We start from the raw sequence: 14,194 nt of genomic DNA on the forward strand, positions 1-14,194 counted from the left end.
TCATTAAATAAGTATCGTGAATGACCCCACCCACACCTGAAGCTTTGCAGCAGCCTTATATTCACCGCAATCATTCACCGCAGCTAGGTTTCGTTTTTCTATATATATTCCACCATTATTGGACATTTAGCTGGAATGTTTAGAAACAAATAAAATACTGTATAAATTTGTAAGGTTTGTAACAAATTTAAAATTGAATGTTATGGGGTCAGTCCTCTTATTCTTACCCACTCTATCCTAGTTGTTCGACTTACCCTAACCTTCCCATGCAGAATATATGTATACGCACGTATACTTTAAACAATACCTGCTTTTGGGTCTTTCTTTGAATTGAAAAAAATGAAATTTAAAGAAATAATGAAATTAATATAAATAACCAAGTAATTATCCGTTGCTCTAGTACAATAAAATAATATCTTTTCAAATAATATTTAAAATGTAAATTATAATATTATAAAGGATCATTGGATCTCATAATATTTAATTCAAATTATTAGATCAATAAATTAAAAAACAATATGAATGGATGAGTGAATTTTTCCTCAGTGTCGGTAGGATGTTTTTGTATTTTCCTAAAGTCCTTGGCTCCACTAACCTTGGCTTGAACCTTTCATTCCTAAAATAAATAAACTGTACGATCTTTCTTTTTCTTTGTTTTGTTCCCGGTATTTGCTTTTCTTCCCTCTCTTTATCCAAAGTTATCTCTGCTTCTATACAATATTTGTCCAATAAGTTTTAACGTCCTGGACGAGATAATAATTTTATGTTCTTATATTTGTACCGTATAATAGATAAAACATAAATAATTTTTTTAAAACAAGGGAGAATTAATTTTTTTGGATCTTCGTCGCCTACCCTAAGCTTTCCATCGACCGATCAGATGTTTTGGACTAATTTGTTTTGGGTCAAATATATATATACACACGCTATAAACACTAGAAAACTGTTTCCCCTCAACATGTTGTCCTGAACTAAGATCCATCTAGCACATATATTGGGTCGGGCCTGTGTACAAAATAAATTACTATTTGCTAAGGTATAATAATATTCAATATATTTAAATTAAATTATTTATATTTTGTTATTATTAGACAATGAATATTATACGGAATAGTTTTAATTTTTTCATCTATTAACTGGATCTATGAGGACTAAACAAGACCTGCCACAAACAATTATTGATACATAAAGTTAGCATAAATTACAATCTTTTTCTGAACAAAGCATAAATTATATTATCACATACAATGCAGATATGAGATATCGATCAATAGATAAATAAAGTTGGGGTTTCATGGTAGAACAACAAGGATCACGTGGCAGGTAAAGTCATCCAAAAAGAACCTGAAAATGGCACCCAACAAATGAATTTTTTAAATAATAATAATAAAAAGAATATAACAACTATTCAATATCATTAATTTTGGACATTTCCCCGTAAAATTTCCACACAATCCAAAATGTACAGATGAAAAGTGTTCGCTTACTCGAATTGATCCAAATAGACAAAGATAACATTGTCTTACATTGTAACTTCGTAATATTTGAATAGATAAATATTAAACAATTTACTGCTAAACGTGTCTTATGCAATATAAAAGTATTTTTTTAATTTTAGATCTATTAAATTAAGTGTAACATTTTAAGAATAGTTAACTGGATAATAATCATATTATATTTGTGGAGCATGTGTCTTGGATTATGAAATTTAGCCCAAGATTTGACCGAAACTTTAAACATCAAAGGCTACATTATAAGTGTTCACCTTCGTTGTTTGCTTTCTGCCACAATCCTTCTAAATGTGCAACCAAATCATGCTTCCAAACCTACTCTTTTCTGCTTTCCTCCTCCTTAGTTCATGTCTCTTCCGGATTGGAATCTCCCAAAAATGCCCCCGTCCTCCTCCCTGTCCGACGATCTCACCACCGCCACGCCCTACTCGAACCGTCTCTTACGTTCGACCCCGTCAGCCGCTATACAATCTTCAACTCCGTCTCTTACCTCAGCAGCCGAATAACAATCCAGGCCCCTTAGCCAATCAAGCCAGGATTCTCGCCATTACACAAGAACTCAAACGAAACATTACCTTCGACCCCCAAAACTACACAGGTACTTGGGTCGGCAACAACTACTGCCTCTTCAAAGGGTTCGTTTGCGACACCGTGCCAGACCTCAACATAACTGGACTTGCAGGCATTGATTTCAATGGTGCAACGTTCAGTGGTAACTTGAATTTCTATCGTTTCGTTACAAACTTGCCTGACATTGCCATCTTCCATGCCAATTCAAACAACTTCAGTGGTATCATAGGTCAAGGTCTTAGTGGTTTACGTTACTTTTACGAAATCGATTTGAGTAACAATAAGTTTATCGGAGGGTTCCCGTCGAACGTTCTTAGTGCCAGGAACTTAACCTTCATCGATCTTCGTTTCAACAACTATCTCGGAACAGTCCCTCGTAGCGTGTTCAATTTTGACACCGATGTTCTTTTCATCAACAACAACGTGTTTTCTCAATCGGTCCCTACCAATCTCGGCAACACACCGGCACTTTATTTGACCCTAGCGAACAATAACTTCACTGGTACCATCCCACGAAGCATTGGGGCTGCCTGGGAAACCATGACTGAGGTTTTGTTCCTAGGCAACAAGCTATTCGGTTGTCTACCTTTCGAAATAGGGTACTTGAACCGAACAACCGTATTTGATGTCGGATCGAACAGGTAAACCGGTACGATCCCGCAGTCGTTCGGATGCATGGCGAAGTTACAGCTGCTCAACATTGCTCACAACCGCTTCTACGGTGCGATACCGGAGGCTCTTTGCCGGCTTCCGAATGCATTCAATTTCACGCTGTCCAACAATTATTTCACCCAAGTAGGCCCACAATGTCGGAGGCTGATCAAGCTAAGGAGGCTGAACGTAAACAGGAACTGTATAATGGGGCTTCCATTTCAAAGATCGGCAGCCGATTGTTCGAATTTCTTTTCGAGTCCTCGGAATTGTGCTCGGGAAAGCACTTTCAGTATCATCCCATGTCGACTGCCGGCGGCGTCGATGAGAACCCGAACCCTTTTCCAAGAAGAAGAAGAGCCGCCGGCTCCGAAAAGCTATAATGCGCTTGAAAAGCCTCAGAATTAAACAATTTGGAACGGTCCAAAACGTTACATGGTGGATTGCATGTGTGCATTAGTTTAATCAAAATAAGATATAATAATGCTGGTATATTTATTATGATTTTGTAGCAAGTTTGTACTTTTATATTAATTAATTAATTGCTGGTTTGTGCTTGTTTGAAGTGATGATTAGGTACTGTGATTAAATTAGAGGGGCTCGATGTTCGCTGTCATTTTATTTTCTTTTTGTATAATTTGATCTCTATAATATACTAATTTATGTGCTGGAAAGTAGAGTTCTATGATAATTAGGGTATTGTTATATTTTCGGAGATAATCTTTGAAAATTATTTGTTTTCAGTCAGAGGTCTTTGAATAAATCCTTCGATCATCATATCTTTTAAAAAATCTATATCCTTCAAACTTAGAAATATCATAGCCTCTAGGTCAATTACAGTGTATAGACAAAAAAAATTATTTATTGATCGATTATTCTAAACTGGATACTGCAGAAGTAAGGGCGACTCTCTCAACCCAGTTTGCTTCATTCGCAACCGTCAGATTTTAAATTCTTACCTTACTTAAAGGAGTCTAGTGCCTCATCCCATTAGATCAACTAATTGTTGGTAACAAAACCTTTATATGCCTACGTGATCTACGAGAACAAAATCCAAGATTTAAAACCATATCTATTCAACTGGTTGATTTACAAGTAATAGTCATAATTATACCATGTTTGATACAGTTACTTAGGATCACTACAAAATATCCTTTAGTCACATTTGAGAAAATAAGATTTCTTCACCATTGCGTCGCTGATAATAATTTGACGAAATAAGCACGTTCCATCAACATCAACAAGTACCAATCGTGTATATTTTACGAACGCCTTCCTTCCATACCATCCAAAAATAGTATAAATCACCGAGAACTTTCACCAGAAAACCTCCAGGCACTACTGAATAATGAATGAATGAATGAAGACCTCCTACAAACCAGATAACAAACAAAGAAAGAAACCCTGTTCCACTTATAAAATTAACAAAAATTGATGTCTCCCTCGGTGGTCGATACGACCCTGTTTTTCATGCAAAAAATCACTAAAATGCCAAAAAAACAAAAAATCAGATTTTCAGAGTATAACCGAAATTTGAGCGGGAATCACAATGAGCATATAACCAACTAAAGGGAGATTTAGATCAACATAAATAAGTGCATAATATTTAGAGATTAGGACCATCATCAAAGCTACTACTCAAAAAAATCAGAAAATACGAAAAATATGAGTTTTTTTACCGATCCGTGGCTGCCAGAGTTTGTTACCGCCGTAGGGACCGTTGTTCTCCGTCGCGCACATCATCGGTTTTGGAAGCTTGAACCGAATGTGAGTTTTTTGTGGTTAAACGTTTTTGTTGTGATTAAGTTTTGATTTTGAGAATTGTTTGTTGTTACTGTAAATATTTGGAGTATAATAAAGAAATAAAGTTGTGTAAAACAACTTACTCATAAAAGGAGGTAAGTCGTTTTATGAAAAAGTAAGTTTTACGTTGACCTGCAAAAAACTTCTTTTGACTAATACATTTTTTCTAGCCAAACACATGAAAACATGTAAAATGTTTTCAGGAAAACAAAATACCTGCAAACAAACACACCCTACCTGAAAGAATTTTCACTAGTTCAAAATGATTTGATTCATCTGGTTTTTTTTTAAAAATTTTAAAAATGTTTTATAATATAAAGCCCTAAAATCTTCTGATTAATCTCTACTATTAATTAAATCACGAATTCAAACCGAGGACCTCTAGGGCGTGAGACTAGCGCGATAACCAACCACACCACCCAGACTTGTTTATCTCTTGGTGTTCTTTCTCTTTTGGTTGCACTTTGATCTTCTTTAGCTGATTTTTTCTACTTTTCATCAGACATGTTTTTCATTCTTCACTGGGCATGTGTTCTTTGTTGGGCTCTGTCAATTCTTCATTTCTTGTTTAGGGTTTGTTTTTCGTTTCATTCTCAACAAACCTAATATTTTTTATCATCTGTTCTTTTATTCTTTCCGGTCGCTTCTATCATGCCTCTGGTGATGGAATTCGTTGTCAGCCATTTGACATGCCATAAGCTCTCCTTCTATCTCATCAACTAACTGCTGTAGACAATTGTATTTTTTTGAAGTCGTTCCACTGTACTTTTGGCTAAGAATAAATTGTGTTCTTCAATAGAGATCATCGAAAAGATGATTTTGATGTCTCACTCCATTCTTAGGGGATTGTTGTAATGCAATCGTTCTGCCTCATCCCGCATTCTCTTTGGGCCATCCTGATGGAGGTCGCTGCCAATTATTCTTCTCTGTGGTCTGCTGCTTGTTGATTTTATTACCTTCTATATGCAACTTTTATTTATCAATGATAGACCAGAGAGAGTGCACCAAGAAACAACTTTTGATCTTTCGGGTAGCTTAGTAGGATCCCAAACTTCACAAAGAGGACCCTTCTTGTCGACCCAAGTATCATACCAAAGCACATACCAACTTACCTCGGTGTTTAAAAGAATCATTATTCTTTTTAGATGTCATAGATTCGAATACCAACGACTGCAAAGGATGATTAAGTATTCATTGTCAAATGATTGAATTTAAAACAAATATTATTATATATATACATGTATCATACTGAAAATTAATTTGATATCCAAAATAAGTGTTTAACAATTCATAAAAAAATTCTAAAAAAAAATCATAATTCTAAAATTATTTTCAACCTTTCCCCAAAGTTTAACCAGTCCTAAGCCAAAATTAAAGATGACTATATAACAAAACAAAAGAGAATCAATACATCAAAATAGAGGTTTTACGGCGTTTTTAAGCATGTGTTATCTCTACTTTTCTTTCATGCATGAAACTACCAATAAATAAAAACAAAGGGTGCTTCTACCATTAAGCTCCAAATTCTCATGAAAGTGACACAGTACGTACTAATTTTATAATTGGAGTTTATAATTTTCATTTTTGATAAATGAAATATTATTATATTGTGAATTTAAAAAAATCATAGTTTTATTAAGTTTAATTAATTTGTTTAAAAAATACGTGTCTAAAATAAATATAATGTTTATATAACTTGAAAACACGCACAATCATGAAGTAAAATAAAGAGAAATAAATTAAAATGATCAATTACAGAGAAAAAAAAATTATAAATTTTGAGAAAAAGTCATCTCTGTTTTATTAGTGTATGGCTATTAAACACCAAACCATTCAACAAACTTTGAAATCGCCGAAAATATCTCATCTTTAACTTGTTAAATTTCATCTCATTTTCAATCGTAACTATCAATTTTTAATAATTCTTATTGTTCTAGCTTAACCTTAAAGAAAAGAAGAGATGGCAAGGACTGCTTTTGTTGTGTTCTCATTGGCCCTGATTCTCTCAATGCAATTCGTGGAAGGAAAATCCGAAGAAAAGAAAAATGACAGTAAAGAAGAGGTCCAAACTGGTAATAGGGCTGAGGATAAAAAAGTGATAGAGGATGAGACGAAAAAATACATTTCAGAAGGGCTTCAAGATGCCGTCAACAAAGGCCTTGTGAAAGATACAAATGAAAATTTTGATGCATCGGCTTCACCTCAACAGGAGGAAGAATTTCTAATGAAAATACTCTTTCAGGCTATGGCAAAGAAGACAGTTGAAGGAAGGATGGATCCTAAAGTTCTGAAGGAGAAGCTTTTCCCAGGGGGAGGAGGCCAAATGGACCCTAAGATTAAACCAGCAATCATTCAACTTTTGAAAGATGCAATGAGTGAAGTAAAAACTGTACAAGATGGTACTGCAAATTCCCCAAAACATGCATTGTAATTGCTTTGTAGATGCACATGCAATATCTATGTATTTATGCATGTATGCATCCATCTAAAGGTTATGAAATTTTCTCAAAATAAAAATAAAATTATATGTTGACCTACTAATTCAACCTTCTCTACATAACTCTTCCAATGTTATCTTCTCAAAATATTCAATATTTCAACACAAGTTCAAGATTTTCTATTTATTAATGGATCAAGTGTACTTCTATATCTAGCTTTTTATCCTTGATGGTTTATCGTAATATATATTAAATTATTAAATTTTATGTAAATTTTATTTCAATTCTACCACGCGATTTTAAAATATGCCAAATCAAATATTAAGATTTCAATTTAACTTTTAAATTCATTCTCCATTTTTCTTGTATTATAGTGGTGATAATTTTAGTTAAGTATTTTTTTCGATTGTACTTGGAGATTCGAATTTGTGAGAATAATCTTTTGTTATAAGAATTCTACATAGCGATTTCTCTTTTTATCCATGTAGGGGTCTTTCCATGTAATATTTTTGTTCTTCTTTTATTATTTTGTCTCCTAATTTATTTTTTAATATAAATAGATAATTTGAATTGGTCTGATTTATTCCCAACAAAAATATTATTAGGTTAAGTTAGCTTAAATAATTGATGGTTGAAGTGAAGTAAATTATATGTAAATTGTTGTTAAGATGGTTACCTAAATACATATAAATGTTTTAAAATTATTTTGAGACAGACAGATGATAATTTTGTTATATAAAATGTTAATCTAAAAAAAATGAAAACAACAACAATAATAATCGGATATTATTATTGAATCGAACAAGGTAGAATAAATAGAGAAATAAAATTAAAAAAATAAAATGTTTACTTGTATGTAGTTATTGAATCGGTTGGGCAGAGACGTTGAAGCCTATTTGCACAATTTTTTAAGACAAATTTGGTTGCTTATATGAGCAAAGCAGTAGCATGACTGCAATGATCATTGAATTATAAGATCGCACTTTTCTATCACTGAAAATGTTTTAAAATAGAGAAAATATTTGGTATGTCCTAACCTTGTAGCTACGGGTGTGCATTATCAGACAGTTATTATCCGATCATAAATTTAAGATATTCAAAAATTCGAATCATTAAAATTGTGATTCCTATATGATATGAAAAATCGGATATCCGAATTTTCGGATATCTAAATTTTGGATTGGATATTCAAATATCTAGATTTGAATATGAACTTTAATTTAACAAAAAATAAATAAATTTAAATTTAATATTTTGTGTCTTTATACAACAACTTCTTTACCTCTACTATATATTTATAAAAAAAACATAGTTAAACTCCTCCAAAACAAATTTTTAATATATTATTCAAAGGCTTAAAAAATAAATAGTCTAAAATTTAAAAAGAAGAACAAGAAATAAAAAATCACACTGCTTCAATATTTTCAATTGGCAGCGTTTAACTAATAAATATGCTTAGAATGAAATTTTCAATAATTTAATTAATATTTAACTAACAAGTATGATATAAGAGAGAGAGTGCTGCGAGCAATAATTGCCAGCCTCACAATAAACCATGCGAAACAAATATACCAACAAGTGATTATGGAATCGTTCTTTTTTTGGCGTAATTTGGACTGAATTTTGACTGGTGAGTCAATTATTTAAGGCTGGGGCGATGGATATTTAGGCTAGGGGAGGGCCGGCTATTTGGGCCTGTGTAAATTTTTTTAAAGGACCACATTTTAATCGATTTTTTTCAAATAATCCAAAATTAAATTTTAATTGATCCGTATCTAATTCGATTATTCGATTATATTTTTGGATATCTAATATGAACTATTCAAAAATTAAAAAACATATAAGATATACAATTTTTCGGATTGGATCGACGGATCGAACTATTTTGCACACCCTTACTTGTAGCTTTACACGGTTTAAATAGGATATCCACCCTATAGAATTATTGAAAAGTTTAAATAATATAGCAGTAAATATTTGAAAATTAAGATTTCATTAATGCACGTGTTCTCGTCTTGTGAAAATAATGCTTGACTTAAAGAGCCATTAAAGAATTTTAAAAGATACAATCTTATTTTTTAAGAACGAAAATTATTTCTGTATTGGGCTAAAATATTCGCAAGCCCTCTAATCGACCCGAACATTTCGTGTCGCTCGTGTTATGCACGTACACCCCAAATTGGTTTGTGTATATAAACATCTTCCATACTTGGTATTCCACTCATGTGAAATATAAACTTTTTTATTTTCCTCAACATAATTAATAAGTAGTTTACTTTGAGTATCTATTTTTCTTTATCACTTAATCATTTTGAGCATATGATATACTTTTGTAAATGTCTCGTGGAGTAAGATATAAGATCATAATTTTATGAATCAAATATCCACCTTTACTCATTAAAAATATGCCTTAAATTTTCAAAACATCCGATTTTATCTAATAAACTTAAAAAGATTTAAAAAGAGAGTGCACGCATTTTTGATACAGAGGAGCCATGAATCGACCCATGCTAGAAATTGCACATTGCTATGTTAGATTGATCCTAGGATCGATCGTTAGCATCCAAAGATCAATCCATGGATGGGTCCACCTTGTTAAATTGCTTGCAATCTCAATTGTTTGCCTTCTACTTACCTTGTTATGATTGGTTGATGCTGGGGCGAGTTTAACTACTTGAATTTGACTGAAATTTTATCAGAAAACTTGATACTAAATTGAATTGTTGTCATTATGATAAATCTTTTATAAGTTGCATGTCATCGTATCGAGATTCTAGTACGTGTATTTTCTTAATTAATTCAATATAAGATTGAATCTCATTTTGAAAATGTTGTTAATCAATCTGCGTTCAGATATGCAAGCATACTGTTAAAAAAAACTACCGAATGATGATGCTAGCTGGGAGCCAATATTATGGCAGCTGTCAAAACAAAGATTTCCATTGGAATCCACTTCTTGGCTAAAGCAAATTGATTACTTAATTGTTAAAACCATGACCAAGGATAAGATACTTCCATCACTTTCAACTGGCCTGGAATCCAATTTTGTTACTCGAGATTAATGATTTGATTAGACTTCATTTTCAGAGGAAACTGGGTCATGTTTACTGGGAAAATCCAAATAAACAAGGTCAAAGACAGTAAATAAAATGCTTCTGAACAAATTTTCTTCTATAGGAACAGCAAAATAATTTATTGCTTTACCCCCCACTTTGTGGTTGGTATCAAGAAATGCACTTTAAGTGGAGAAAAGAAGAGTAGAAAAATAAATAGTAGTCTTTTAGAATAGTTCCAAATGATTCTTAATGCTCTGCAATCTCTACTTATGTTCTATACATGGTTAGATTTCCATTACAAAACAAGTAACATGCGAACAATGAGCATCGCTTCTTTCATCCTCTTACTCTGTCTCATTTCCAGCACTAATGCTCGAGATCCCACTAGAGAAGCTCTGGAACTTACAATTGGTATCGGCAATGGCAGCAAAGATGGAAAATCGAGCAAGGCCTGTAATCTTCCATTGAAACTCAGTTGTCAGTTGCCGGGAACTCATTTAGCCAACGAGGTATTGAAGTTTGCTGATCAGAGGCTGGCTTTAATATATCCAGTGATACAAAAGTTCAAGTCTGTGATCACCTCGGATCCTCTGGGAATCACCCAAACATGGGTTGGTTCAGATATTTGCAGTTACAAAGGATTCTACTGTGATAATCCGCCGGATAATAAGTCCGCCATTGCTGTTGCTTCCATCGATTTCAATGGATTTCAACTCTCAGCCGCTTCGCTCGACGGTTTCCTCGACCAGCTAGCGGATATCGCACTCTTCCATGCAAACTCCAATAATTTTAGCGGCTCTCTTTCTTCAAACATAGCCAAGCTTCGTTATCTGTACGAGCTCGATATAAGCAACAACCGCTTTTCAGGGCCGTTTCCGGCGGCTGTTCTGAACATGCCCGGTTTAACGTTCTTGGACATTCGTTTCAACTTCTTTACGGGGGCGGTTCCTTCTCAAATCTTTACGCAGAATCTCGACGCTCTTTTCCTTAACAACAACGATCTCATGATCCAGCTGCCTGATAATATTGGCTACACCCATATCTTTTATCTCACTTTGGCCAACAACAAGTTCAATGGTCCACTTCCCAGAACCATTTTCAAAGCTTTCTCTTCATTAGCCGAGGTTCTTCTCTTAAACGACCAGCTCACAGGTTGTATACCCTACGAGATCGGTTTGCTTAAGGAAGCCGTCGTTTTCGATGCCGGAAACAACCAGTTGACCGGTCATTTACCTTTCTCGTTAGCTTGTATGGAGAATCTGGAACAGCTGAACTTCGCTGGTAATCTTCTGTACGGAGCAGTCCCCGAGGTGGTCTGCGAGCTCGGGAAACTGGTGAATTTATCGTTGTCCGACAACTATTTCATATATGTCGGTCCACTGTGTCGGATTTTGATAGAGAGAGGAGTGTTGGATGTTAGAAACAACTGCATTCCGGATCTTCCGTTTCAGAGATCGGTTGAGGATTGTGCGAATTTCTTTTCTCATCCGAGATTCTGTCCTCGTATGTGGTCTTACAATTACATCCCTTGTCACCATTTTCCTTACACTTCTTTAATCCCTGAAATGGCTCCTTCACCTTAACCTTCTTAATGGGGTTCTGTTTTTCGTTTTTTGAAGTTACCCTTTTTCTATAAGCTATTCTTTCACTTCCTATGTAATGAAAACATAACATCGATTGTTGGTCGATTATGAAAAGACCTGCAAAACTCTACTATCATTTCCGTTTGACAAGTTGTTCGTTTTTCACTTTCAAATGAAGAAAAAATTATCAATGAAATTATTTGAAACAGTAATTCGTTACAAAATATAAACCAACGTAAAGTAATTCCAAGTATATTAGTATTACATAATCCATCCAAATTAATGCATATTATGAATCTTAAAAAAGAAAACACCAAATAACATTGATAAAAAAAAGTGCTTTTTTGATAAGAGTTATGGTCCAGAATTTGTCCATTAAAGCATAGGAATCATGGCATCACTGCCGACTCAGTCGCTTGCCACTGTAAACTCACTTTTTCGGTTCGCAAACCGGCTCAACTACGTAACCAAGTTTTGGCAAGTGTCAACTAACCCACGACATTACAAGTTCCTAACTCGAACGATGTGGTCCAGCTCAAAAAGATGAGTCCATTAGAGGCTAAAACATGATTAAAAAAATGTTTGATGAAGATGAAGGTCCTTTGTCATTGGTCGCCGCCATTGATTTTTCAATGTTATTTTTTGGTAGAGTTTATAATGGGGAACTGCTGAGTGCTGACACTTGAGTGGGGAGTTTTCTTTGGTTTTCATGAGTATAGTTAATAATCATTCTTTGGAAGCTGGAGTGGAGTAGCAGCAGGCTTACATCTCCAGTCTCGATCGTTGTTTCATTGGCTTATATTTATTTTATCATACGTTATGGGTGACATTTATCCAGATCATTGCCCACTTTGCATCCACTTTGTTCAAACAAATTACATTATCTTCATTAGGGTCTTCTTTAAAATGTGATCAAATTACATTTTCCCCTAAAATTTATTGATAAAAGAAAATTTGTGTATAACACCTCCAACTCGTATCCGACCTGAGACGTCACATTGACTTTTCAAAACATTTACTTTTTTCAAAAGAATGAAATTTCAAACTTTTATTAAATCAAAAGGCATAATTTATACAATTTGGATAAAAAAGTTTACAAAACTTATCAGAGCATATATAATTAAAACGTGTATGAAGCTCTGAAATAACCTTAATGGTGGCTAATGTTATTTTATGTTTGAGCTTTGCACTTTAATAATTTTGTGATGATGATTAACAAGTTTAATAATTCGGGCATCGATTTTATTTACGGTCATGAATGACATTGATATGATTTCCAGTTAGGGTTGTAAATGAGACGAGATAAATTGTAAGTTATTCGAGATCGACTCGATCAATGCTCGCTAAATACTCGGATCAAATGGACTCGACTCGAGTTCTTAACGAGCCTAATCGAGCTTCTTGATATTTGACTCGAAAAGCTCGTGGCAGCTCGAAAATATAAAATATTAAGATTTATTTTTTAAATAAATTATTAATAATATTAACATTTATGTATTGATTTAAAAAAACGCACACACACAAAGAATAAGATTTTCATGTATTTAAGGTTTGAGTTTGAGCTTGAGACTTCAATCGAGTTAAGTTTAAGATTTTTTTTCATTTCGAGCCTTTTTGAGCTGCTCACGAGCTTCAGTTCAGGATTTCGAGTTCGAGTCGAGCTTGAAAATTTTAAGCTTGCGAGTTTTCGAGTCAAACTCCATTTCAGAGTTTTCGAGTTGAGTCGAGCTCAGTAATACTCGAGCTCGACTCGGCTCGTTTACACCGTATTTGCAGTCATAAGTAATGATCAATGAACATTTTGAATTCGATGTTATTATTCGATTGTTGTCATATATAGTGAGGAACTGTCCAAAGATCTCATACTATCTGAGCACATTTAAAATTTATTGATTGTTTGTACAATCATTTGACACCCGTATGTTGACATACAGCCCAAGTAAATAAAATGAATATTGAGGAAATGGTACAATTAATATAATGTGCTTTTATGAAAGTTATGCAAAAGTAGATAGTTGAAGTAAGCTTTCACTCATGAATAATTAGTTTGGTAAACTTGATGCTTAAATCACATAAAATGTTAATATCATATCTTTATGTTTATACCTGATTTATATGCGTAAGTTTAATAGCTTTGGGAGTCCATAGTTACTACTTATTTTAGCAAAGTTAAACTTTGAAGCCAATGGCCACCATAGTCTTTGGACTATGGACTCCCCAAAGCTAAAATTTTTACAACTTACTTTTGCAGGCCCATTTGATTGATATCTCATGGACCCATCATATTTGGGGTCGAGACCTCGTTTTCTTTGCTTTTAAAAAGCAAGGTTGAGGATGGATATTTTTTTATTAGTCTGAAATAAATATAATATATATCTATTTAATTATTTTCAATCATTTAACATTAAACGTTAATGTCCTTATATATATAGTACTTGAATTTAAAGCCTCAAAAAATTACATCAATCACTTAATCATTTGCGATTTTCAGTGGTCTTTTAAAAGCTTAATCTCCTTTTGTAATTTGTTTGCCGATGCAGTTAAATTTATATGTATCAATTTTTTTCGAGTCTTTTTGTTGA

General features: G+C 33.6%; 1 protein-coding gene and 1 pseudogene across 1 annotated transcript; both read left to right on the top strand.

The window, feature by feature from the left end:
* Positions 1-1,805: 1,805 nt before the first annotated feature.
* LOC120197933 lies at positions 1,806-3,233 on the top strand (annotated as a pseudogene).
* Positions 3,234-10,275: 7,042 nt separating this feature from the next.
* Positions 10,276-11,690, top strand: LOC120198023 (uncharacterized protein At4g06744-like). The gene has a single exon (XM_039199418.1). It carries the CDS (start codon positions 10,299-10,301, stop codon positions 11,610-11,612), a length of 1,314 nt encoding a protein of 437 aa, XP_039055349.1. The 5' UTR covers positions 10,276-10,298; the 3' UTR covers positions 11,613-11,690.
* Positions 11,691-14,194: the final 2,504 nt, after the last annotated feature.

The sequence above is a fragment of the Hibiscus syriacus genome, unplaced genomic scaffold, assembly GCF_006381635.1.
Source record: "Hibiscus syriacus cultivar Baekdansim isolate YM2019G1 unplaced genomic scaffold, ASM638163v2 tig00117056_pilon, whole genome shotgun sequence".
In the NCBI taxonomy this organism is placed as follows: domain Eukaryota; kingdom Viridiplantae; phylum Streptophyta; class Magnoliopsida; order Malvales; family Malvaceae; genus Hibiscus; species Hibiscus syriacus.

Bases quoted from the DNA above. Each gene is read 5' to 3' on its own strand.
- LOC120198023 (XM_039199418.1), top strand. From the start codon at position 10,299: ATGTTCTATACATGGTTAGATTTCCATTACAAAACAAGTAACATGCGA.